Source organism: Eschrichtius robustus, chromosome 6, assembly GCF_028021215.1.
Source record: "Eschrichtius robustus isolate mEscRob2 chromosome 6, mEscRob2.pri, whole genome shotgun sequence".
NCBI lineage: Eukaryota > Metazoa > Chordata > Mammalia > Artiodactyla > Eschrichtiidae > Eschrichtius > Eschrichtius robustus.
Window position 1 is genome coordinate 7504602 of NC_090829.1, and position 27296 is coordinate 7531897.

A 27296-nucleotide genomic window follows, 5' to 3' on the forward strand; every position below is an offset into this window, starting at 1 on the left:
TTTTAACAATGTAGTAAAGGAAATATAAAAGCAGATTGTGGGTTATACAGTACCATTTATATATGTTCACTGTTTCATGCCAAAAAAGAGAAAAACCAGTACCTGCTTTTTATACCACTTTATTCCAACCTGAGCACCTCAATATAAAACTAAACACTGGTGAACTGTTTTCCTTACTAATTTTGAATTACTGTAAATGTACAAGTTCTGCTAGCAGTTCAACATTTAAATAGATTAAATCATCTCTGACACATGGTAGATTTCATATAATGAAAATACCTAAAACAATTAGTGCAATATACTGAACTGATCAAAATAAAATGAACTTTGGAAAACAAGGCTGCAAGATTGTTACTAACATATCCAATACTTATGTTACAAATTACTGGTACGTTGTTTATTATGGTTCTAGCCAGGTAGGAACAATTCAAGCCCCTTCCTTTCAAAGGGGGAGAGAAGGAAAAAATTAGCTGTTTTAGTAACTGTACATTTTGTATACTTTTAAGCAACTCTTAAATATTACAGAAAAGTAATAAACATATATGGAGACTACAATGCAGTACCCTATTTACAGTACAGCTGAAGATCGAATTTGAAATAATCAAGTTTGAATGTACATAATTGTTAGTGCATTGACTATTTCTATGTCCAAAGGGCACAAAAGCCCCTCCCTACTCCCAAACAACAAAAGCTATGTAATGGCCAGCAGCGATTAAACAGAAATCACAGACACCTGGTTTGTTTCATTTTTGTTGAAGAACTTACATGTTTGAAGGGAACACTATTCTTTAAGATGCATTTTATCCGTTTTCATATTCCTAAAATAAGACAGGGTTACATATGATTTTTTTTTTTTTTACCCCATTTAAAAAATAACAGGACTAGCTATAATTTAGATGCCACTAATGTTCATTTTTTCCCCCTGAAGATGTGGGACTGTTTCCTTGTGGCTAATTTGTTAAAATGTGGAATGTGTACTTTAAATAAGGATACTAAGAGAAATTACAGGTGGCCTGAATATCGTAGCTAAGCATAAATGCCTTTAGAACCTCCTTCCAAAGAAAGAATTTTTTTTGAAAAGCCCAAATGAGTAAGTTCCAAATCTTTTTCACACAACTGGCTGGTTACCTGTGGGTTCAGAGTCATCTGTTTATATCCCTGGTGAAGAGACATGAGTCCCACTAACATTCCAAGGAAGTAAGTGTACACACAGCTCTCATTTTCCCCTTTCACTGCTGAAACATTAGTCAGAGGGTCACATGCATGTTATTAAAAATTAAGTTCAAAACACTTAAAATAATTCTGTATTAGAAACTTGACTATCGTAAGTCTCTTCTTTTTGGAAGTCATACTGGGCTTGTTAAATGCTCCAATTCCACTGTTATTAACAATTAGGAAGCAGAAGAACATTCCAGTTAGTTTAAACTGGAGGTTTAGTTACTACAGCACTGACTCCTGGTTGGCTGCGTGGGTTCAGTAAGGTCTACTCCTCTTCCTCTGGCAGAATTTGCTCCTGGATTCTGTGGTTCATTCTTCGGCAACTTTTTAGCTGAGAGATAAATTATCAGAATAAACACAATTAGAATAGCTGTATTTAATTCTTTATATAGATTCACTTAACAATACCAGAAAAGTTGTACTTTAAAGAAAATCTAAGTAAGTTCCTAAAAATAATGGCCAGCCATTATGTTTATAATAAAGAAGCTCAGCTCCAACCCATCAATGTTCTCTGGACTGCCACAAACTTTCTGGAACAAGTCAGGATATAAACAAATACCATCACCCCAGGAGAACTTGTCCTCTACTGTGCAAATTATTACCCCATATCATGACAGACTGTACCTCCTATTTTCTTCACTTATAGACTTTACCCTTCAAACATCTATCATTTTCCTCTCTTGTGGCTGATTAAGAATCCTAATCTGATTCAACAGTAGCTCTGCCTGATATACATGGACTTGATCCTGAAGGCACTATCTCAAAAAAACATTTTCCAATCTTGAGCCAGATAAGCATGGCTTGCCACACATTTGGACAAAGCCCCACAACTGGCAGTTATGGCTTTAGCTTTGCTAACTTCTATGGAGCTTAACAGCTGTTCTCTGGAGTATGGCTCCCACTGATGAGAAAATGTACCCGCTATATGTAGTTTGCTTGGATCCCAAAGATCCTTGATGTGTTGGGATTCATTAAACATTAAATATCTCTAAGAGCACCGACTGTAAGGGTGGCTAGACACACTGGTTTCTATCAGCCTTGGGGATACGTCACTGAGGTAAGACTCTAGGTTTTACCTTAGCTGTGAGGTTACACAAAAGCTGAACAAGATCTACTTCAAAATCTAAATGCCTAGCTGTGTTCTGGATCTTTTACAGTTTCTTTGTTGTAATATTCCACGATAGCATTAATCATCTTTAGAATCCTAGATGCTGGGCTGGGCACTGGATCTGGGAGCCAGGAGCACTGAGGTTTGGGAAGAAAAGCGTTCCCTTGGGCCACTTCTCTAGGAATGGCTCTAGGGATGGTAGTGTAAATGGTAATAAAATGGTAAATTTCCAGTCAAATGTATTTACAAACAAAGCCCCTCCAGGACAAAGAGTAGGCTAACATTACAAACTTTATTATAATTAATACCAAATTAGGTTTTGGACTAAGTGATCATTTCTCCCTTTGGCATACTTCTGCAAGGGCTTTTTGTAATTAGATCTGAGTGAAATTAGGAGGCTGAAAGAAATAAACTGGAATGAGGAACCTTTAACTTGTATTGGTTAATTTTTATTGTGTGAAGATGAACTAAAACATATCTTCAGGGGGTCTCAAAAGAAGTAGTCTCCTGTCTCCTATCTTAGTGAGTGCTACCCAAAGCGAAGCTGGTACTATCTACTCTGTATATAAATAATTGCAGCTTACCAACCTGACCCTGAATTGATTAGGACTGTGAGAAGCTAAAAATCCTGAATCAAGTTAAGGAAGATGTGCAATGAAAAAAGCCACTGAAGACCTTATCAAATTAAAAGCAGATGATAAATTTATTGTAGACTCTCTCCCACTAAACAAGTGTACTCTACTGGGGAACCCATCAAAAGTACAAATATGAGTTCACTGTGTGATTTATTTAAGTTACTAATGGAGAGGTTACAACTCAATTTACACTTGCAGTTTCTTTCAAGGAAAGAAACATTCTAATTTTAGAAAAGCAAATGAAAGCTCTAATACATAGGCTACTTTCTGACCGAAAGAAATAACCTTATTAGCAAGTCTAAATAAAAGGTACAAATTAAATAAAGCCCATCTGGTGGAGTCTTAATAGCATCAGAAAGGTTTAAAAGTTCAGCCTGATTTGAGGGCCCTATTATCTCCTTGTTTCCTAACTTTTCAGATGTGGTTGTGGGTGTGATCTGTCCCATTTATTAAAAAACAACAACAACTATATATTGTCTCATAATCCTTCACAACTATGCTAGTATTTCCCTAATAAAATGCAAGCCTGAGTTTCTCAGGAAAATATTTTACACAGTACACAGGCAAGTTTTTCCCTAAATGAAGCCACCACTAAACTCTCTCATCTAGTGAAAGATAACATGACAGTACCTGCAGCTCTTATTGGGTTTTCTTTAGCCTCCGAATCAGCTGTTAACTGGTTATTTTGTATGACTTCAGTATAAAACAATACTTATTTGGGACCAAGGATGTGGACACCCCAGTTAATAATCACTGCTGTATAATAAAAGGTGTTGTGGGATGAGATGAGCGCTTGGCACACGGACAGTGTGGACGCAGCAGACTGTGACAGCCACCACAGTAGACCCCTCCCATGGGATCTGCACCTGAAAACTACTAGGAGGCGGCTAGGGTCAATAAAAATATTTTAATTGTTGTTATAGAAAAAAGGAGGCTTCCACTTCATTACCTATAATCAACAACTGTGCAACAGCAATCATTATTAGTTAAAAGTACTCAGAGGAAAGGTAAGAGCCCAGTGTAGGATCAAATGACCATGGAGGCAATAGAAAGCCTGGATATTGTTTTGCTTTCCCTTGTTCTCTCTGTGCCTCAGTGCTTTGAAACTTTCTCCATTACAGTATTCGCGTTAAAACAATTTGTTAAATCTGTATATGTACAATGTACTTGTCTGTGTTATAGCTGTCAGTAATCAATGATTTAAAAAGAACTTGAAAAATAAACAAAAATAGTGTTCAGAGCAAAGGAGAGATGAAAATAGTTATTGATCAGTAAGAAACAAATCTCATCATGCCTATATGTTGCATTGAAAAACATTACTGAGTTTATCTTCCTTTTATATAAAAACTATAATCTAATAGAAAAACATGTATTTATCCAAAATTTTCAGTGAAATCTTTAGAAAATCTATCTGCTTGAACTATCAGCTCCAAGTTCAGGCTTTCCACTCACCTAGAAGAAACTTAACTAAACTGAAAGCACTGCAACCTAATGGGTAATTTTTCAAATTTAACAATATGCCTAACAAAGTAATGCTTCTGGAAGAAATCTAGGATAGTAGTATAATCATTAAAAACAAAACAAAGCAAAATTCCAAGAATTAAAAAAAAGACAGTCAAAGCAAATATGCCCCCAGTGTAACTTGTTCTACCTATATTTTTACTGTTTGCAAAAAAGTTAATCTTACCTATTGCCATGAATATTTCATTTACATTCATTGATGTTTTAGCTGATGTCTCCATAAATAATAAACTGTTGTCATCTGCATAGGACTGTGCTTCCTGTTTATAGAACAAAAATTGAGATATATCCTTTGCACATACTATTACTATACCTGCCTTATTTTTGTTATAGAAAAAAAGAGGCTTCCTTATTACTACTCCAACTTGATCACCTATAACCAACAACTGTATAATAAGCAATTATTTATAGTTAAAAGTAAAACAAGGGTAAGAGTACTGCGTAGTTTATAATTTCCCTTTTGCCTTAACTTCTTGCACTATCCCATCCTACTTTATCTGGTCTCACATTAAATCTACTTTCAGATGACGAGTTTCGGAGAGAGGGACGACAATCCTAAATATAAAACTCTCTTTGATCTTTATGGCAATTTTACCTATGCTCGTTATTTGCAAGGAAGGTAAAGGGAAACCAAATATTTAACACTGGCTTCAACCACTAAATGGCACCCTTGTATTTAATTCTGAATGACTTCTACACGCAACATTTTAATTTTGAATATGTCATAAATCATTCCTTTGAAAATTCTATTACTACTTTACGTTGTCATGCTTTACAGTTTACGTGTATTATCGCCTTTGATCCTCACAGCTGTTGTGAAGAACAACCAATTATCATTCCAATTTGATAAAGAAAAAAAATGAGGTTCCTTTGAAATGTTATGTGACAGGGCCACTTGTGACTATAATGTAAGTGCGCTATCTGCCTCTCTATGCTGAGGAGGTAACTATCTTAGAAAGAGTAATAGATACTATACCTCACATGGTTGTCACCAGAATTAAATGAAACCACATGTGTAGATGCTCAGTTTACTACCTAATGGTGCAAGAAATATTAGTGCCCTTTCTCCCAGTACGTGTACTCCATCATCAAAAAAGAACATTAACGTTACATCACTGATATTATACATATAATGGCCACAACCAAACTTCTCTGGTAGAGAAGCTGAAGAGCCAGAGGAGGGCAAGTTTTAAAATGTCTAACTAGAGACATTGCTTTATTTTAAATGACTGTACTTTATTTTGCAGCTGGGAACACTCTTAATTAGCTATATTAGATAACATACACACCGGATTTTTTAAAGCTTTTATTTTTGAAGGCCCTTTTAAGAACCACCACATATATGTATGTGTGTATGTAGGTATGTATATGTGTGGTGATATATATATAGGTAGATAAAAAAAGTTAGGAAGGATACTAAAGTATACGTGGGGTTGGAGGGATTAGGGTAGGAGGCAATCACCTTTTGCTTTATATATTTCCACACTGTTTGTGAACAATTACTTCTTTTGTAATTGTTTAGGTCAACAAAATCTTTGAATCAACTTATATATTACAATTAAATAAAGATATTTAAAAGTTCAAGTTTATCATGAGATTTTATTACATAGTACACATCTGTCTAAAAATTTTCTATCATTTGCAACGTTTTAAAATTGTAACTGTAATTCAAGTGTGGGTACAGAAGAAAAATATGCGCCTCCAAGTGAAAGTTAAATTCAACATACCTGGAAATCGACAGCTCTTTTATTTGCGAGGTCAGCCTTGTTTCCTGACAAAGCTATAACAATGTTAGGGCTGGCCTGCCTCTGAAGCTCTTTAACCCAGTTTTTGGCTCTGGCAAAGGACTCCTGGGAAACAAAGAAACAGCTATTCGGCACAGGCTCAAAGAATGGCTAGGGAGCGTGTCTGTGAGGCGAGGCTTTAAAGACTGTCCAGTGTGACTCCTGGAAAGCAATTCTTAGCACTACTGTAGTAGCTGAGACAACTGCATCTTATTTTTTAAAATCAGCCTCTCTATTTCATAAAAGCTTTGGCAGAAATGTCACGCTTGGCTAACAAAAAAAGATTAAGAAAAAATCTTTTCTATAATTGAAATTCTGAATACCAAAAACGGATATTCAAACAAGTTTCACTGTAGAATGCATTTCCACTTACCTCGTTTGTGATATCGTATACAACTATGGCTGCTTGTGCTCCTCTGTAGTACATTGGTGCTAGGCTATGGTATCGTTCTTGACCAGCTGTATCCCATATTTCAAACTTTACTGTTGTGTCATCAAGACACACCGTTTGGGTTAGAAAAGCAGCTGAAAGAAGAAAATGTCTGCAATAAGTTTATCATTTTCCTACTAATATTTTAATACTACAGAAAAACACCTAGAAACCTGATATACTGCATACCCACAGTTAATAGTGGCTTTAAATACCTGTAAGATCTATGCTTCAAAGCTAGATAAATATATGCTTACATATAAAACCTTCATAGTAAAATCACAGCTTGAAAGTGTTTCCTACATTCTTAAAAAGTGTGTTGTAATATTAAATAAGTTTTTTAAAGTTCTTAAATTGTTTTACAAATTGTGTATTTAAAAACTTTAAATTGTCACATGATTTAAGAAATATATATACTGATATTCTTGAAAGCACGGGGGGAAGGTGGATCAGCATACCTATAACTACCATCTATACTGACAACAGCATACCTCTTGCTCCATTCTCCTGGGTTTAATTGGCATAATCTGGGAATTTAGTCCCAGTCCATTACCACTAATCAATATATTTTTTATATTATTCCATCAAAACATCGACACTAATTTTTGTAATCGTTATTACCTCAACCTAGACTTAATTTTAATTAAGTGTTAATGTTTTATGTTTAATGTGTTTATGTTTAGTGTTTAATGTTTAATAGAGATTCAATATTAACTCCTAGCTTTCATTCCTTGCCTTATGGATTTTGTGATTTGTACTTTTTCCATCTGTTCTTTTCTGAGACTTTAATCTTAATAAGAAAGTAGCATTTTATAATGATATTCCTTCTTTTAAAATTAAGAGATTGCTGTCACATCTTGCAAAGAATTACTGTATCATTTATTTTCTCAATTGCTTCCTGAGAACAATATGAAGTAAAATGTCTATTATAAGTATGATTCTCTTGGCTCTAAGAATAAACATCAGGAAAGACACCACATGGATACTTCTGAAAATAAGAAATTGATTTATAAGAGGTACATTATAATCAAGTGAATTGAACTTTAAAATATAACTCTTAGAGTAAGTTTTTAAATGTTGTTAGCTGCACCACAGAACTACACACAGCCATTTTCCCCAGCATGCTGGCCAACAGTAAGCACACCTTACAGTTCCTTTCCTTCATTAACTTTAGTAGTTAAACCCTGCTGCTCTATCACTCAATATTAGTTGGTATGCTCCTTCCTTTTTCTTTCAGCTCAAGGTGTATTCAACTCCTCTGAAACTGGCATAGAATTAAGCTATAAAGTTTTCAAAAACTCTGTCCTCCCATGCAAGAGAATTATGATCCAATCCTGTAAATTGTAGCAGTTTACGAGCGATGTCAATCTTAAGAGATTTACTAGTTAATACCAATGTGCTGAATAAACCAAGTCTAATTTGATTTACATTTCTTTCATATTAGACATAACATTTATCTTCTGTGCTATTTTTATTAGGTCAACTGACTGCTGTACTGGCTTTGGTATCAACAAACTATAATCTTCTCAATTTTGTAACCTTCATGATTGGAAATTTCTTTATCTTGAGTTAATTCTATTAAGGGTTCTGTGAATTCTCACAATTGGCTAGTCATATTTAAAATATACTCCAATTCAAACTTCTTTTACCGTCCAAAATTAGCAAAAATATCCATTTTAAAAAATCCTGTATTTATGATAAAGGATACCAAGAAAGTACTGTGTCACTTTTTCCCAGTCACGAAAAGTTCTCATGCAGAATCAGTATTTTTAAACACTTAAAATTAAGCCCTAAGACAGAACTCCTTTTTTAACAAAAGGGGATAAAAGGTAAGGAATGGATCACAAAATATAATCCCTTTCTCAAGTATAGTTTGATGCAACTTGAAAAAAACTGGATTATAATTTGCATTCAAACTTTGTTTTCTCTGTTCCATAACCACAAAGTACACTGGTAGCAAAAAGATTCATTTACACTTCCATAAGTCAATTCTAGGCTTAGGGAAAGAACTATTAATTATGCTGCCTTAAAGGAAATATAATCTGATTCTCAAACCAGTTAAAGATGTCACAAAAGGATACCAATTCTTTTTTATAAAGGCACGTACAAAAGTGACAAGATACAGGAAAAGAAATTCCAACCAATATATTAAAAGAATAACAGCCAATGACCACTTCTTTCAGAAATATAAAGCTATTACACCAGTAGGCTAAAAAAGAAAAATCATGCGTTATTTAAATAAATTACAAAAGGGCATTTGAGTCAATATTCCTAATATACACGCAGAATTCTTCCTTAAAATTTATCAAGTGTCGGGCTTCCCTGGTGGCACAGTGGTTAAGAATCTGCCTGCCAATGCTGGGGACACGGGTTCTAGCCCTCGTCCGGGAAGACCCCACATGCCGCGGAGCAACTAAGCCCATGCGCCACAACTACTGAGCCTGCGCTCTGGAGCCCGCGAGCCACAACAACTGAAGCCCGCCCGCCTAGAGCCTGTGCTCCACAGCGAGAGAAGCCACTGCAATGAGAAGCCTGCACACCACAACGAAGAGTAGCCCCCACTCGCTGCAACTAGAGAAAGCCCACGTGCAGCAACGAAGACCCAACACAGCCAAAAATAATAAATAAATAAAATAAATTAAAAGAAAAATGTATCAAGTGTCCATTCTATCCTTAAGCCTGAAACCTGCATTTTGCACAAAGCTCTTAGGCAATCTCTCTAAACCTAGAAACAAGAAGAGAATGTCCACCGTAACGATTATGTAATATCACTTCAGATATTCTTATAATAATTAAAGTAATAAATTATTGGAAAGAGACATTATTTGGAAGAGGCAAGAAGACTGAAATGAAAATCCAAAGGCGTCAGCTAAAATAAAGCAGATAGTAAATTCTTTAAATTGGCTGGAACAGATCAAAGAAACAGCCTTACAATACACAGGCAGTGACCAAATTTCAGTGTTATGCTGGGAGGAGACTGGATCCCTATCAAATTAACAAAGAACAAGGACAATCAATTCACTCAACTCCTCTCCGAAGCCATCCTTCATCACACCCTTTTAAGCAGGTCCTACCTTTGTGCTTCCAGAGTTCCCTATGCAAGAACATGTTTCACACTTTATAATCACACTGGTTTACATTATCTTCTCCTAGACTGGGAAGTTCCTTGAGAAACTAGCTATTCTTGTCCATATTCAATATCTAAAATAAATCTCAGTTCATATAAATGTCCAAAAAGTTTGCTGAAGTCCGTGAAAGATATGTACAACTATTTGGGGGCTATTTTGACTAGATACAGTTCCCAAATGGGAAAAAATAGGTAATTCAAAAGGCCTCTCTCTACTCAAGTTATTATGTAACAAACACAATCTCAAAGTACCAACAAGATCTTTTTACCTGGGTAACACCATACTGTTAATGTGATATGATAAAAAGAGCATAATTGGGGGGGGGGGAGGAGAAAAAAGACCAATATTAGAGGCCAGTGGAATGAGTTTTAGGGTACAATCAAAAACACATTAGAACTACTTAGAAGTGCTGTAGTGCCACAAGGGCAGAAATATTATGGGAATAGGATAACCCAGTATTATAAACATTATATACCACAAAGACCATCAAGATTTCCCAAAGTTCTCAAGTTTTCAAATACTACCAAAGTATTTAACTTCCCCCATAAAAGTCAGCGAAGTATAGCTGACATCTTCAAATCCTCGATGCTTCTAAAAGTACATTACTAGTCATTTACAAAGCTGTAAAAATAAATTCTAGCACTCAAAATATAAACTACTACATAAATACTGTAACAACATTAACCAACCACCAACTTACCTGAATCTGCAAAACCACTTTAATTTATCCAAAACGTCTATTTTCTGGCTAAGAACCATCACTTTCTTAGACCTCTTCATTTTCTCTTCACTTCCATCACCAGCACTAGCAGTTGGTTTTCTTTTCGGGCCCATATTTCACAAAGAAACAGCTTTTATCACTTCAAGAGTTACTGTGTACGCGACGACAAGTAAAGAAAAACAAAGCTGCGTTGAGATGCAGGTGCTGGCCTGTCTAATAGGCTCCCTCTTTGGGCTTCCATGATCAGTTCCTATTTGCAAGCTTGGCAGCAAGCAAGTAACACTTCAGTCTTAGCAAAACTACAAATTACTGAATGTCAGACCTTGGGGTCAGCTGAGAGTTGGTGAAACTGTAAATGTTAAATCTGCAAACACCAAAGGCCTATAATGTGTAAGACCTTGATAAACAGTAAGCAAGGAGGAGACACTGCAATACACTGGGCAAGGGAAAGAACATCCAAAATCAATAGCATTAACCAAAGGTTAACAACTCATAAAAAAAAGTTTAAACTAACACCTAAAATGATTCTACATGAACTAAACAGAAGGGCAAAAAAGGAAAATATCAAGGAACCAATATCACCCCAACCCTCAACTTATTATTTTATCAAATTTGATCGGAAAGAATTACTTTATTAGAACTGACCAAAAAATCCTATAAGACTATCAGGTTTGATTATATAAAAATTAAAGACTTCAGGTTTGTAAAACATGTATCATACACTCAAAACACAGGGACAAACCCATTTAGAAAAATTTCTATAGTGGATGTTATGAGATTAATTTTTAATATGTAGAAAGCTCGTATAAATCTTAAGATAACTCCAAAAGCATCAAAGATAAATGTGTAAGAAAATCCACAAAAGGCATGTAACACAGAAAAAAATCAACACCACTAGTAATCAATGAAATCATCCTCACAGCAAAAATAGTTAAGTATTATCCCTTAACTTAGCAAAATTAAAAAATGAAAATAAAAGAGTGTAGCAAAAACTCATGCTCTGCTGGAGATACTGTATAACTGTTTTGAAATAATTTTGCCAACATGTGGCAAAGCCATGAAAACTCTATATGTTAACCTAATATCTCATGGAATCCTTAAAAGATGATATGGGAGCAGAAGCGTAGGGAGAACACACCTTTAAGTTCAAAGTATTTTTGTATTTAATAATAAGAAGTAACCTAATGTATAAGTGAAAAGGCACTGATGCCTTGGTTAAGTATTAAGAAGCAACTAAATTTAAAATACTAATAAAATGACCTCAATTGCCAAAAAGTAAAAAAAACCCAAAAAACCCCATATACATACATACACACACACATATTATATATATAATTTTTTTTTCCATGACTATGTTCTCCCTTACATTAAACTTGCACGGAAGTGGTGGATTTGATGCCCTATTAAAATTGAAAGGATATAGTTGTTAGGGAGGGGAAGAGCCTTGTTCAACATCTCAGATGCTGATCAGGGGCTTGTGATCATAAAATCCAAGTTAGAGGTTGTTTGGAAGCGATGTGTAGGGGAAGCAAAGGTTTTTAGAGCCAAGTAATTCAATGGTTGAGTTTGATGGATCTGGATCAAACTTCAGGGAGAAAGATGGCAGAAACTGACCAAGTGTCATCAAGAACAAGGTATCAAAGTTATCTGTGAAGGCAGAAATTGGTTTGCTGGGAAAATGAGTATCAGTGGCAGTAGTATTATAATACAATATAATGAATTTTATCAGACAGATGAGCACTGACTTCAGATGATAAAATCGGACACAGACAAGGATATATGGATGGTCTATGGCAGTGGTCCCCAACCATTTTGGCTCCGGGGACCAGTTTCATGGAAGACAATTTTTCCACAGATTGGGGGAGACGGGTTCAGGAGGTAATGCGAGCCATGGGGAACGACGGGGAGCAGCAGATGAAGCTTCGCTTGCTTGCCTGCCGCTCACCTCCTGCTGTGCGGCTCGGTTCCTAACAGGTCACGGACCGTTACCGGTTTGCAGCCCAGGGGTTGGGGACCCCTGGTCTACGGGACTTCCCTGGTGGTGCAGTGGTAAGAATCCACCTTACAATGCAGGGTAGGTGGGTTCGATCCTTGGTAAGGGAACTAAGATCCCACATGCCACAGGGCAACTAAGCCCGCGCACCACAACTACTGAGCTCACGCGCCTCAAGAGAGCACGTGTGCCGCAAACTACAGGGCTCACGCGCTCTGGAACCCGTGCGCTGCAGCTAGAGAAGCCCACGCGCCACAATGAAGAGCCTGCAAGCCGCAACGAAAGATCCTGCATGCCGCAACTAAGACCCAAAGCAGCCAAGAATAAATAAAATAAATAAATAATAAATAAATGATAAATCTTTAAAAAAAGAATGTATGGATGGTCTAAAAGCCAACAACAGCCAAAATAAAAGCTGAGGCCATTTTTTATTTTCAATTGTATATTTGTATAGAAGAGAGTACCCAACAGACCATGGCAGCAAAGAAGATGAAGACCACATATTCTTGGAAGTTAAGTTCAACTAACACAAGGAGGAAGGTAAGAAAGGTGATAAAAATAGATTGGGGCAGAAAGGAAAGCGTACACAGTGATTAAGCCCAAACAGAAAACACTCCAAAAGCCTGGCAACAAAGTAAAAATTTAATATAGAGATCATATATAAAAGATGGCCACACAGATGGCCAAGAAGCACATGAAAAGCTACTCAACATCACTAATTATTAGAGAAATGCAAATCAAAACTACAATGAGGTATCTATCACCTCACACCAGTTAGAATGGGCACCATCAGAAAATCTACAAACAACAAATGCTGGAGAGGGTGTGGAGAAAAGGGAATCTTCTTGCACTGTTGGTGGGAATGTAAATTGATACAGCCACTATGGAGAACAGTATGGAGGTTCCTTAAAAAACTAAAAATAGAATTACCATATGACCCAGCAATCCCACTACTGGGCATATACCCTGAGAAAACCATAATTCAAAAAGAGTCATGTACCACAATGTTCACTGCAGCTCTATTTACAATAGCCAGGACATGGAAGCAACCTAAATGTCCATCGACAGATGAATGGATAAAGAAGATGTGGCACATATATACAATGGAATATTACTCAGCCATAAAAAGAAATGAAATTGAGTTATTTGTAGTGAGGTGCATGGACCTAGAGTCTGTCATACAGAGTGAAGTAAGTCAGAAAGAGAAAAACAAATACCGTATGCTAACACATATTTATGGAATCCAAAAAAAACACAAGAAAGGTCATGAAGAACCTAGGGGCAGTACAGGAATAAAGACGCAGACCTACTAGAGAATGGACTTGAGGACATGGGGAGGGGAAAGGGTAAGCTGGGACAAAGTGAGAGAGTGGCATGGACATATATACACTACCAAACGTGAAACCGATAGCTAGTGGGAAGCAGCCGCATAGCACAGGGAGATCAGCTTGGTGCTTTGTGACCACCTAGAGGGGTGGGATAGGGAGGGTGGGAGACGCAAGTGGGAAGACATATGGGGATATATGTATATGTATAGCTGATTCACTTTGTTATAAAGCAGAAACTAACACACCATTGTAAAGCAATTATACTCCAATAAAGATGTTTTTTTTTTTAAAAAAAAGACACATGCACCCCAATGTTCATTGCAGTACTATTTACAATAGCCAGGTCATGGAAGCAACCTAAATGCCCACTGACAGACAAATGGATAAAGATGTGGTATATACATACAATGGAATATTACTCAGCCATAAAAAGGGATGAAATTGGGTCATTTGTAGAGACGTGGACAGATCTAGAGACTGTCATACAGAGTGAAGTAAGTCAGAAAGAGAAAAACAAATATCGTATATTAACGCATGTATGTGGAACCTAGAAAAATGGTACAGATGAACCGGTTTGCAGGGCAGAAATAGAGACACAGATGTAGAGAAGAAACGTATGGACAACAAGGGGGAAAAGTGGTGCAGGGGGTCATGGTGGTGTAATGAATTGGGAGATTGGGACTGACATATATACACTAATATGTATAAAATGGATAACTAATAAGAACCTGCTCTATAAAAAAATAAATAAAATAAAATTCAAAAGTTCAAAAACAAATATGCCATAAATTAATCAACCAAAAAATAAAAAATAAAAAAATAAAAAGATGGCCATATTCCCAAAGTAAATCCAACTTATGAGATGATCTATATAAATACTCATCATATTGAACTCAAAGACCAGTAAGCATCTGATAAGGACTGATATCCAGAATATATACAAAACTCCTACAACTTAGCAACACAAAAACCCAAACTACCCAATTAAAAAAATGGACAAAGGACTTTAATAAACATTTCTCCAAAGATAAATGGCTGGGAATTCCCTGGTGGTCCAGTGGTTAAGACTTGGCACTTTAACTGCTGGGGCCCAGGTTCAATCCCTGGTCAGGGAACGAAGATCCCACAGGCCGTGCAGCATGGCAAACACACACACACACACACACACAAATGGCCAAGAAGCACATGAAACGATGCTCAGCATCACTAACTAATAGGAAAACGCAAATCAATACCACAATGAGATACCACTTCACACCCATTAGAATAGCTATTATCAAAACGGAAAACAAAGAGTTCCCAGGATATGGAGAAATTGAAACCCTTGTGCACTGATGGTGGGAATGTAAAATGGTGCAGCCACTGTGGAAAACGGTATAGAAGTTCTTCAAAAATACTAAACACAGAATTTCCATATGATCCAACAATTCCACTTCCAGATATATGTCCAAAAGATGTGAAAGATATTTGTACACCAATGTTCACAGCAGCGTTATTCACAATAGCCAAAAGGTGGAAGAGACCCAGGAGTCCATCGAAGGATGAAAGAATAAGCAAAATGTTGTATATACATAAAATGGAATATTATTCTGCCTTAAAAAGGAAGAAAATTTTGACACGTTTACAAGATGGATGAACCTTGATGACATGCTAAGTGAAAAAAGCCAGTCATAAAAGGACACTATCGTATAATTTCTCTTATATGAGTGAGGTTCCCAGAGTAGTCAAATTCAGAGACAGAAAGTAGGATGGTATTTGCCACAGGTGGGGGGCGGAGTGGGGAAATAGGGAGTTATTGTTTAATGGATAGGGTTTCAGTTGGGCAAGATAAAAAAGTTCTGAAGATGGACATGAGTTTGCACAACAATGTGACTATACCTAATGCCATAAAACTGCACACTTAAAATGGCTAAAACTGTAAAATTTTTATTATGTGTATTTTATCACAACAAAAATCATTAAAGCAACATCTAAAGATAATTGTTGCCAAATGAATGCAATCTTGGAAAATGTTAATGATACATAAAGAAGTCTGCATGAAGTCATGCAAAATGAGGATCAGTTTTTCTCCAACATTATTTAGGAGGAAGATATACTTTTAAAAAGACTAATTCATGCAATTTTTTTCAGAAATAATATAGGAATAACAGAGGTCAATGTGTTTTTCCTTTACTATCATAGCTTGACAGTTACTCTTAAAGGACACCCAACTCTTCTAAGGGAATCTACTAGCCAGGACATAAGCTAGTCACGTGTCATTAGCTGAACATTATCATACTAGTATTTCTGATAGTACATTAATGTACACTGTTTTAAAATTAGTTGTAGGAGTTTGAACTTGGTTAGTATTAAGTTAGTACCCCAAACCCAATCACCCTAGAATGAACTGATAAAACCAATATTTGAACCTTCAAGGCTGAGAGTCTGTGGTTACCACACCAAGGGCACAATCCTTAAAGTCTTTACTCACCTGACTGGTTTTATATAACAATCATGTTCCAAATACTAAATTGGGAAGCAGAATGAAGGCACACGTCACAAAGAGGAAAGGTGAAGAAATGGGAGAAAGGGGAGAAGTTGTTACAAGCTATTAGCTAGTATCAGACAAATGCTCCCCAACAAACATCAAGAGAAAAAGTTAATGAAATTAACTCAGCTTTAAGGGATATATGTCCATGAAAGACATTTATGGACAACAGATACTTTGTTAAATAGTTTAAACAGTACTTTAAAAAATTCCTATAATGTGCAAGCAAAGATGACTTCTGGTTCTGCATACAAGGAACTTAGAAGTCACCACTCCATCCTGACAAATGAAAAGCTAAATAAACTGAAAAATCAACAGTTATTCTTAGATCTAAAAAGAAGTGAGGTCACAGGGCAATCTGTTGTCCCCCAAGTTGGAAAGACAAGCCAGGTGGATACAGAAAACCACAACACATAAGAGCAGAAACCTGAGGAAACCAGTGCTGGTGTAGGAAACTGTAATTGACAAATTGCTGGAGGTTAGGTATGGACAAATCTGAGTTAAAAACTCCAGGGGAACCCACCAGCCATGGGGGAGGAAGGGGGCACCACACTTCTGTGAGTTTTACATCCAGGAACTTGATCAGGTTCTCACAGTACATAACAGAGAAAAATCCCTGCCTGCTTCTGGCAAGGTAAGAGGAAAAGGAACCATTTTGCAATAAACCAGACTACCATGTTCTTAACAAAGCCTGTCCCCATGAGAAACTAGTTAATCCGAGAATAACCTGTTGGAGTATTATCAGACTCTTAACTGGCTTGGGGGAAGAAATATCCAACTCAAGCCAGTTCTATCCTTCCATGTGGGAGAACGGAAATCTCTAATTCCAGCCCATTCTAGCCATCCTGTCTCATCTAAGGGGGGGGGGGAGAAAAAAACTGATGACCACTTGTGAAGTTCACTGTTTAGACAAACAGGCTCACTAAAAGACAGACCTAATCACAGGACTACAGAATGGTCCCCCCCCAACACACACAACTCTTTACTGCACTACTAAAGGCCTATTTATGGCACTTGCTTTTACCCACTATATCATCTCCACCTAGCAAGAAAAATCACAAGGCATACTAAAAGGCAAAACACAGTTTGAAGAGACAGAGCAAGCATCAGAACCAGGAACAGCAGAGATGCTGGAGTTACCAGACTGGGAATTTAAAACAACTAGGACTAATGTGCTAAGGACCCTAATGGTAAAGACAGAAAACAAGAATAGATGGACAATGTCAGCAGAGAAATGGAAATCTTAAGAACACCCCAAAATTGCCAGAGGTCAAAAACACCACAAGAGAAATAAAGAATGCCTTTGATGGGCTTATTAGATAACTGGACATGGCTGAGGAAAGAACCTCAGACCTTGAGGTCTATCAATAGTAACCTTCAAAACTGAAATATAAAGAGAATAAAGACTGAAAAACACTGAACAGAATATCCAAGGACTGTGGGACAAGTACAAAAGGTGTACTATATTCATAACGGGAATACCAGAAGGAGAAGAAAGGAATAGAATATGTGAAGCAATAAAGATGTAGAATTTCCCCAAAATAATGTCAGACACCAAATTACAGATCCAGGAAGCTCAGAGAACACCAAGAAAGAGAAATGCTGATAATTCTACACCCAGGCATATAATTTTCAAACTAAAGAAAATCAAAGATAATGTGCAAGGATTGTGCCCTGGCTATTTTGCAAAGGAGGCCTCTTTCCCCCTTCTCCTTAGTGATATCCCTTCTCCATTTGGTTTAAGAACCTAGCACTTAATACTTCCCAAGTCTCAAGGAAATCTACCAGACTTTAAAAAAATTACTGGCCTTGAAAGTGACTCTTTTAATGCTTAGCAATAAGCCTATCCACTAAGTGAGCTTAAAATAAAAGTTCTGATATCTGAGTATTTTACAATATAAGACTGGAAAAAGGCAAGCTAAAGAAGGCAGAAGAGACAGAGAAGACTAAGCCCCAGAGTAACAATTACAGGAAACCTGTAATCCCAGAATACAATTATCTATGCCAAGCAAGGCTCAAAGAAATTGCAAATATCTATCTTTAAGGGAAGAAAAAAGTGATGAAGAGACTGGAATCCCTTTGATTCCATAATCATTAAATAAAATTACTTTGGTTCAGTAACCACATCTAGAAATTGATCCTACAGAAATAAGTCCAGAGAAGAAAAAATTCCAAGAATACATCCACTATTAGATGATTACCTAAAACAGCAAACAAAAATGCAAACATTATATGTCTAACAATAAGGATATAGTTAAAAAATAGGAGACTGTCAGTTACTAAAATTAGTATGAATACAATATAATACAATACAGATATTGAGTATTATCATTAATAAATGAAACAATACAATAGCAGGACTATTATAAATGATTCTATATAAAAATATCATGAAGTTATAAATAGTTCACAGAGAATGGAAACATAATGGGCTCTAAAAATATGAAAAGATGCTTGACCTCGCCCCTATTATGGGAAAAATATACATTAAAAAATGCAGAGATCAATGTACATAAGCATGGCAAAGATCTGTAAGTATGACACTACCCTGAGTTAGTAAAATAGGGTAACAGGCATTCTGTGCATTGCTGGTTGGAGGGCAGTGGGGAAAAATGTATCAGAATTACAAAAGTATATAACCTAAGACACAGCAGTCAACTTCGAGGAATTTATGTTACAGAAATACTTGGAATATGTGAGAAATGACTACGAATTAAATTATTCAATGCAGCGCTGTTAACGCCCCAAAATATAAAACAATGTGCAAATCTGAAACTAGAACTGATAAAGCATATTGATTGTGACCCATTCAAAGGAATGCTGATACAGCCAAGAAAAATGAGGATGCTCTTCATAAAATGATATGAAAAATCAGATTGTATTTTCCAAGATGGCCATAAGATTTCACACACATTCTTGTTACAACATGACACTGACATTCTTTCCTCAAATCTGTACAAGCCTGTGATATGAACATAATTGACGCTATCTATGTGAACTTCTGGGGGGGTAGGTCATAAAAAGCTACCCAGCCTCTGCCTGGTATTTTGGGGATATTCATGTTTGAACCCAGCCATCATGCTGTGAGGAAACCCAAACCAGGTGGCAAGGCCACATGCAGGTGTTCTGGCTGACAGCCCCAGCTGAGGTCCCAACCAATAGCCAGAATAAGCTGCCAGATGTGTTGAGATGATTCTAGCCCCAGCACTGACTGCCACCCATGACATCAGAAAATCACCTAAGCCCACTCAACCCCCAGAAACAAAAGAGATAATAATTGTTTTAAATGACTAAGCTTTGGGTTCGTTTCTGAGCAGTAGATAACTGGGACAGTATTAAAGTGAAAAATAAAAAGTATACTACAGTAGGTCTGGTATGTTTCAAATTGCATAAAAAGGAGAAAATACACAGATTTAAATATAATAGTAACTTTGCAAGGACAAAGTAACACTACCTCTGGGAAAAAGAACTAAGTGGGTAGAAGATAGGAGGGAGACTTTTCGATGTCAACCATTTGAGATTTGACTTATAAGGACAAATCAATGAAATAATACAAATGTGATACATGTGGATGGCATTAAAATGAACACAGTGGTGCTCACTTTGGAACATGAGTGATTTGAATTTTTATTTAAAAATACTTTCACATTGGGGCTTCCCTGGTGGCGCAGTGGTTGAGAGTCTGCCTGCCAATGCAGGGGACACGGGTTCGAGCCCTGGTCTGGGAAGATCCCACATGCCGCGGAGCAACTGGGCCCGTAAGCCACAATTACTAAGCCTGCGCGTCTGGAGCCTGTGCTCCGCAACAAGAAAGGCCGCGATCGTGAGAGGCCCACGCACCGCGATGAAGAGTGGCCCCCGCTTGCCACAACTAGAGAAAGCCCTCGCACAGATACGAAGACCCAACACAACCATAAATCAATAAATAAATTTTAAAAAAATGTATATATAGTTATACAATTAAAAAAAAAAAAAAAGTGCTCCTGAGTGGAAGACTAATTACCTCTCAGGATGTCAGGAAACCTTAAAAAAAAAAAAAAAAATACTTTCACATTATTTTCCTTATATCAATAAATCAATATATAAGGGGCTCCGTACCTGCCAAGTACCACACATTTTATAACAGAATGCTTATGTCATGCATATCCTGACCCTAAACTTTATCAATTCCAGAATACAGGTGGCAATGAAGAAAGATCTGTCTTTAATCCCAGCTGTCACTTAGTTGCAAAACCTCAGGCAAATCACTTTTGTTGCCTCAGTTTCCTCATCTATAAGATTAGTATTTCCTCATATAGCTATGGTAAGGTCCAGATGACACTGTGAGAATGCCGTATAAGTTCTATGACTGCATCATATGACATGTAACTAACTTAAAAATTACCTTACAAGCTATCCTAAAATTACCCTGTATTTCCTTGAAGTCACATTTTTCTAAAATTTACAAATTACTTATGAATACAATAGATGAGAAAGTTAGGATTGTCTAAATTCAAGTTCAAGCCCTCTAATATTAAAGTACCCTATGTGTCCAAGATACATTCACGTTACACCTCAAATAGAATTGATATCAACTAAGTGGAACCCCTCCTGGCTCTCGTTCTATGTGAGGATAAATAACTTTTTTTTTTTTTTTTTTTTTTAAATTTCTTGGCCGTGCTACATGGCATGTGGGATCTTAATTCCCCAACCAGGGATCGAACCCGCACCCGCTGGCAGTGGAAGCAGGAGTCCTAACCACTGAACCACTTAAGTCCCTAAATAACTATTTTTTTAACTGAGAAACGCTGAAGGTGTCTGATAATTAGAGTGACTACAGTCCCATATCATCACAGTATCTCTTCTTTTTGAATCCAAAGAGTGCCTGCTATCTTCAGCTTTGCAAACAGGCTAAAAACCCACAAATGACTGGTTCCTCATCCTGCTGTTACCCTTCCTCATCTATATTACCTGGAAAAGAGGGTGAATGTTGTTCACCAGCACTTCCCTCAAATACTGTTTTGCAACACTTGTAAAACACTAAGCATTATTTTTTTTTTCACACACACACACTGTATTTTATTTTTACAAGAGATAAATAGACTGACACCAAGCATTGTACATGGATGACCACAACAAAAGCAACAATGATTGCAATTACCAAACATGAAACACACTCATACTATGTCATAATATTGACATTCAGTCCAGTAATCCTCCACTGTAACAGCTCCTTTACTTTGGAGTGAAAATTGATTTGTATATTCTTTGCCACTGAGTCCTTGTTGGATTTTTTTTTTTTTTTAATTCAGACAGAAAGTCACAAAAATTATACTCATCCTCATCAGTTCACTCAGTCCCATGTAATTAAATTTTTCTTTTTCATCTTGATCTTTTGTTAGCACTTTTATGAGTTCATCAGTTTTTCATTAGAGTTCTGAAAATGCTTATTCATTCAGTTCAGCAGTACAGTCAGTTACCAGAAACCTGTACTTGCCAGAGTCTTTTCCATGAATTTCTTAAAGATGAAACCCTTTTATAGGAACATATTTGCAAAAGCATCAGAGTACACACAGAACTGTCTGTAAATGACAAAAGACTTAAAAGTGACCACAGTTAAAAATTTGATGAAAGTTCATAATAATGCAGTTGACAAGAAAATTAGTTATTTCTGAGATATACATTTTAAGGTAATAACTAGGATTATGACTTATAACATTATACCAGAACATATAAGATTTCTAGAAATTTCATGGAATATCTGAAACATTTAATATTAACATATTTCCATACAAATAACCCAATGAAAGTTTAGTATTAGTTGTTTTCTTTGTTTTTTTATACTGCAGGTTCTTATTAGGCATCAATTTTATACACATCAGTGTATACATGTCAATCCCAATCGCCCAATTCAGCACAACACCATCCCCACCCCACCGCAGTTTTCCCCCCTTGGTGTCCATATGTCCGTTCTCTACAACCTCTGCCCTGCAAACTGGCTCATCTGTACCATTTTTCTAGGTTCCACATACATGCGTTAATATACGATATGTGTTTTTCTCTTTCTGACTTACTTCACTCTGTATGACAGTCTCTAGATCCATCCACGTCTCAACAAATGACTCAATTTCGTTCCTTTTCATGGCTGAGTAATATTCCATTGTATATATGTACCACATCTTCTTTATCCATTCGTCTGTCGATGGGCATTTAGGTTGCTTCCATGACCTGGCTACTGTAAATAGTGCTGCAATGAACATTCGGGTGCATGTGTCTTTTTGAATTACGGTTTTCTCTGGGTATATGCCCAGTAGTGGGATTGCTGGGTCATATGGTAATTCTATGTTTAGTTTTTTAAGGAACCTCCATATTGTTCTCCATAGTGGCTGTATCAATTTACATTCCCACCAACAGTCAAGAGGGTTCCCTTTTCTCCACACCCTCTCCAGCATTTGTTGTTTGTAGATTTTCTGATGATGCCCATTCTAACTGGTATGAGGTGACACCTCATTGTAGTTTTGATTTGCATTTCTCTAATAATTAGTGATGTTGAGCATCTTTTCATGTGCTTCGTGGCCGTCTGGATGTCTTCTTTGGAGAAATGTCTCTTTAGGTCTTCTGCCCATTTTTGGATTGGGGTGTTTGTTTCTTTAATATTGAGCTGAATGAGCTGTTTATATATTTTGGAGATTAATCCTTTGTCCGTTGATTCATCTGCAAATATTTTCTCCCATTCTGAGGGTTGTCTTTTCGTCTTGTTTATGGTTTCCTTTGCTGTGCAAAAGCTTTGAAGTTTCATTAGGTCCCACTTGTTTATTTTTGTTTTTATTTCCGTTACTCTAGGAGGTGGATCAAAAAAGATCTTGCTGTGATTTATCTCAAAGAGTGTTCTTCCTATGTTTTCCTCTAAGAGTTTTATAGTGTCCAGTCTTAGATTTAGGTCTCTAATCCATTTTGAGTTTATTTTTGTGTATGGTGTTAGGGAGTATTCTAATTTCATTCTTTTACATGTAGCTAGCTGTCAAGTTTTCCCAGCACCACTTATTGAAGAGACTGTCTTTTCTCCACTGTATATCTTTGCCTCCTTTGTCACAGATTAGTTGACCATAGGTGCGTGGGTTTATCTCTGGGCTTTCTATCTTGTTCCATTGATCTATGTTTCTGTTTTTGTGCCAGTACCATATTGTCTTGATTACTGTAGCTTTGTAGTATAGTCTGAAGTCAGGGAGTCTGATTCCTCCAGCTCCGTTTTTTTCCCTCAAGACTGCTTTGGCTATTCGGGGTCTTTTGTGTCTCCATACAAATTTTAAGATGATTTGTCCTAGTTCCGTAAAAAATGCCATTGGTAATTTGATAGGGATTGCATTGAATCTGTAGATTGCTTTGGGTAGTATAGTCATTTTCACAATGTTGATTCTTCCAATCCAAGAACATGGTATATCTCTCCATCTGTTGGTATCATCTTTAATTTCTTTCATCAGTGTCTTATAGTTTTCTGCCTACAGGTCTTTTGTCTCCCTAGGTAGGTTTATTCCTAGGTATTTTATTCTTTTTGTTGCAATGGTAAATGGGAGTGTTTCCATAATTTCTCTTTCAGATTTTTCATCATTAGTGTATAGGAATGCAAGAGATTTCTGTGCATTAATTTTGTATCCAGCAACTTTACCATATTCATTAATTAGCTCTAGCAGTTTTCTGGTGGCAGTTTTAGGATTCTCTATGTATAGTATCATGTCATCCGCAAACAGTGACAGTTTTACTTCTTCTTTTCCAATTTGTATTCCTTTTATTTCTTTTTCTTCTCTGATTGCCGTGGCTAAGACTTCCAGAAATATGTTGAATAATAGTGGTGAGAGTGGACATCCTTGTCTCGTTCCTGATCTTAGAGGAAATGCTTTCAGTTTTTCACCACTGAGAATGATGTTTGCTGTGGGTTTGTCATATATGGCCTTTATTATGTTGAGGTAGGTTCCCTCTATGCCCACTTTCTGGAGAGTTTTTATCAGAAATGGGTGTTGAATTTTGTCAAAAGCTTTTTCTGCATCTATTGAGATGATCATATGGTTTTTATTCTTCAATTTGTTAATATGGTGTATCACATTGATTGATTTGCGTATATTGAAGAATCCTTGCATCCCTGGGATAAATCCCACTTGATCGTGTTGTATGATCCTTTTAATGTGTTGTTGGATTCTGTTTGCCAGTATTTTGTTGGGGATTTTTGCATCTATATTCATCAGTGATATCGGTCTATAATTTTCTTTCTTTGTAGTGTCTTTGTCCGGTTTTGGTATCAGGGTGAGGTTGGCCTCATAGAATGAGTTTGGGAGTGTTCCTTCCTCGGCAATTTTTGGGAAGAGTTTGAGAAGGAAGGGTGTTAGCTCTTGTCTAAATGTTTGATAGAATTCACCTGTGAAGCCATCTGGTCCTGGACTTTTGTTTGTTGGAAGATTTTTAGTCACAGTTTCAATTTCATTGCTTGTGATTGGTCTGTTCATATTTTCTGTTTCTTCCTGGGTCAGTCTTGGAAGGTTATACCTTTCTAAGAATTTGTCCATTTCTTCCAGGTTGTCCATTTTATTGGCATAAAGTTGCTTGTAGTAGTCTCTTAGGATGCTTTGTATTTCTGCAGTGTCTGTTGTAACTTCTCCTTTTTCATTTCTGATTTTATTGATTTGAGTCCTCTCCCTCTTTTTCTTGATGAGTCTGGCTAATGGCTTATCGATTTTGTTTATCTTCTCAAAGAACCAGCTTTTAGTTTTATTGATCTTTGCTATTGTTTTCTTTGTTTCTATTTCATTTATTTCTGCTCTGATCTTTATGATTTCTTTCCTTCTGCTAACTTTGGGTTTTGTTTGTTCTTCTTTCTCTAGTTTCTTTAGGTGTAAGGTTAGATTGTTTACTTGAGATTTTTCTTGTTTCTTTAGGTAGGCTTGTATAGCTATAAACTTCCCTCTTAGAACTGCTTTTGCTGCATCCCATAGGTTTTGGGTCGTCGTGTTTTCATTGTCATTTGTCTCTAGGTATTTTTTTATTTCCTCTTTGATTTCTTCAGTGATCTCTTGGTTATTTAGTAACGTATTGTTTAGTCTCCATGTGTTTGTCTTTTTTACGTTTTTTTCCCTGTAATTCATTTCTAATCTCATAGCATTGTGGTCAGAAAAGATGCTTGATATGATTTCAATTTCCTTAAATTTACTGAGGCTTGATCTGTGACCCAAGATGTGATCTATCCTGGAGAATGTTCCGTGCGCACTTGAGAAGAACGTGTAATCTGCTGTTTTTGGATGGAATGTCCTATATATATCAATTAAATCTATCTGGTCTATTGTGTCATTTAAACCTTCTGTTTCCTTATTTATTTTCATTTTGGATGATCTGTCCATTGGTGTAAGTGAGGTGTTAAAGTCCCCCACTATTATTGTGTTACTGTCGATTTCCTCTTTTATGGCTGTTAGCAGTTGCCTTATGTATTGAGGTGCTCCTATGTTGGGTGCATATATATTTACAATTGTTATATCTTCTTCTTGGATTGATCCCTGGATCATTATGCAGTGTCCTTCTTTGTCTCTTGTAACATTCTTTACTTTAAAGTCTATTTTATCTGATATGAGTATAGCTACTCCAGCTTTCTTTTGATTTCCATTTGCATGGAATATCTTTTTCCATCCCCTCACTTTCAGTCTGTATGTGTCCCTAGGTCTAAAGTGGGTCTCTTGTAGACAGCATATATATGGGTCTTGTTTTTGTATCCATTCAGCAAGCCTGTGTCTTTTGGTTGGGGCATTTAATCCATTCACGTTTAAGGTAATTATCGATATGTATGTTCCTATGACCATTTTCTTAATTGTTTTGGGTTTGTTTTTGTAGGTCCTTTTCTTTTCTCGTGTTTCCCACTTAGAGAAGTTCCTTTAGCATTTGTTGTAGAGCTGGTTTGGTGGTGCTGAATTCTCTTAGCTTTTGCTTGTCTGTAAAGCTTTTGATTTCTCCATCAAATCTAAATGAGATCCTTGCCGGGTAGAGTAATCTTGGTTGTAGGTTCTTCCCTTTCATCACTTTAAGTATATCATGCCACTCCCTTCTGGCTTGCAGATTTTCTGCTGAGAAATCAGCTGTTAACCTTATGGGAGTTCCCTTGTATGTTATTTGTCGTTTTTCCCTTGCTGCTTTCAATAATTTTTCTTTGTCTTTAATTTTTGCCATTTTGATTACTATGCGTCTCGGCGTGTTTCTCCTTGGGTTTATCCTGTATGGGACTCTCTGCGCTTCCTGGACTTGGGTGGCTATTTCCTTTCCCATGTTAGGGAAGTTTTCGACTATAATCTCTTCAAATATTTTCTCCGGCTCTTTCTCTCTCTCTTCTCCTTTTGGGACCCCTATAATGCGAATGTTGTTGCGTTTAATGTTGTCCCAGAGGTCTCTCAGGCTGTCTTCATTTCTTTTCATTCTTTTTTCTTTAGTCTGTTCCGCAGCAGTGAATTCCACCATTCTGTCTTCCAGGTAAGGATTATTTCTTATTCTCAAAATCCAGTATGTGACTTCACTCTCATCTTGAGGAATTTAGTAATTTGGTAGTTGCAGTTCATGTTTACATCAAAATAGCCAATGATCAAAAATCAAAAGCCGAACTGGCTGCTGGACAGGAAGACCCTGGACTTCACCAAGGAGGATACCCCACATCCAAGGACAGAGGAGAAGCCACAGTGAGACGGTAGGAGGGGCGCAATCAGAGTAAAATCAAATCCCATAACTGCTGGGTGGGTGACTCACAGACTGGCGAACACTCATACCACAGAAGTCCACCCACTGGAGTTAAGGTTCTGAGCCCCACGTCAGGCTTCCCAACCTGGGGGTCCGGCTACGGGAGGAGGAATTCCTAGAGAATCAGACTTTGAAGCCTAGTGCGAATTGATTGCAGGACTTT

The 27296-nt window shown here is 36.8% G+C and overlaps 1 protein-coding gene across 2 annotated transcripts in view; it reads right to left on the minus strand.

Moving 5' to 3' along the window:
- Nucleotides 1-103: 103 nt before the first annotated feature.
- The window catches only part of RAB5A (RAB5A, member RAS oncogene family), a 42577-nt gene continuing 15384 nt past the window's right edge, over nt 104-27296 (minus strand). The window contains exons 3-6 of one of the 2 annotated variants that reach the window (XM_068545856.1): nt 6640-6791; nt 6210-6332; nt 4649-4742; nt 104-1549 (exon numbers count right to left, since the gene is read on the minus strand). In XM_068545856.1, the coding sequence (XP_068401957.1) occupies nt 1434-1549; nt 4649-4742; nt 6210-6332; nt 6640-6791 (485 nt within the window). In that variant the 3' untranslated portion in view covers nt 104-1433. The remainder of the gene's footprint in view (nt 1550-4648; nt 4743-6209; nt 6333-6639; nt 6792-27296) is intronic. The other variant, XM_068545857.1, reaches the window with a different exon arrangement.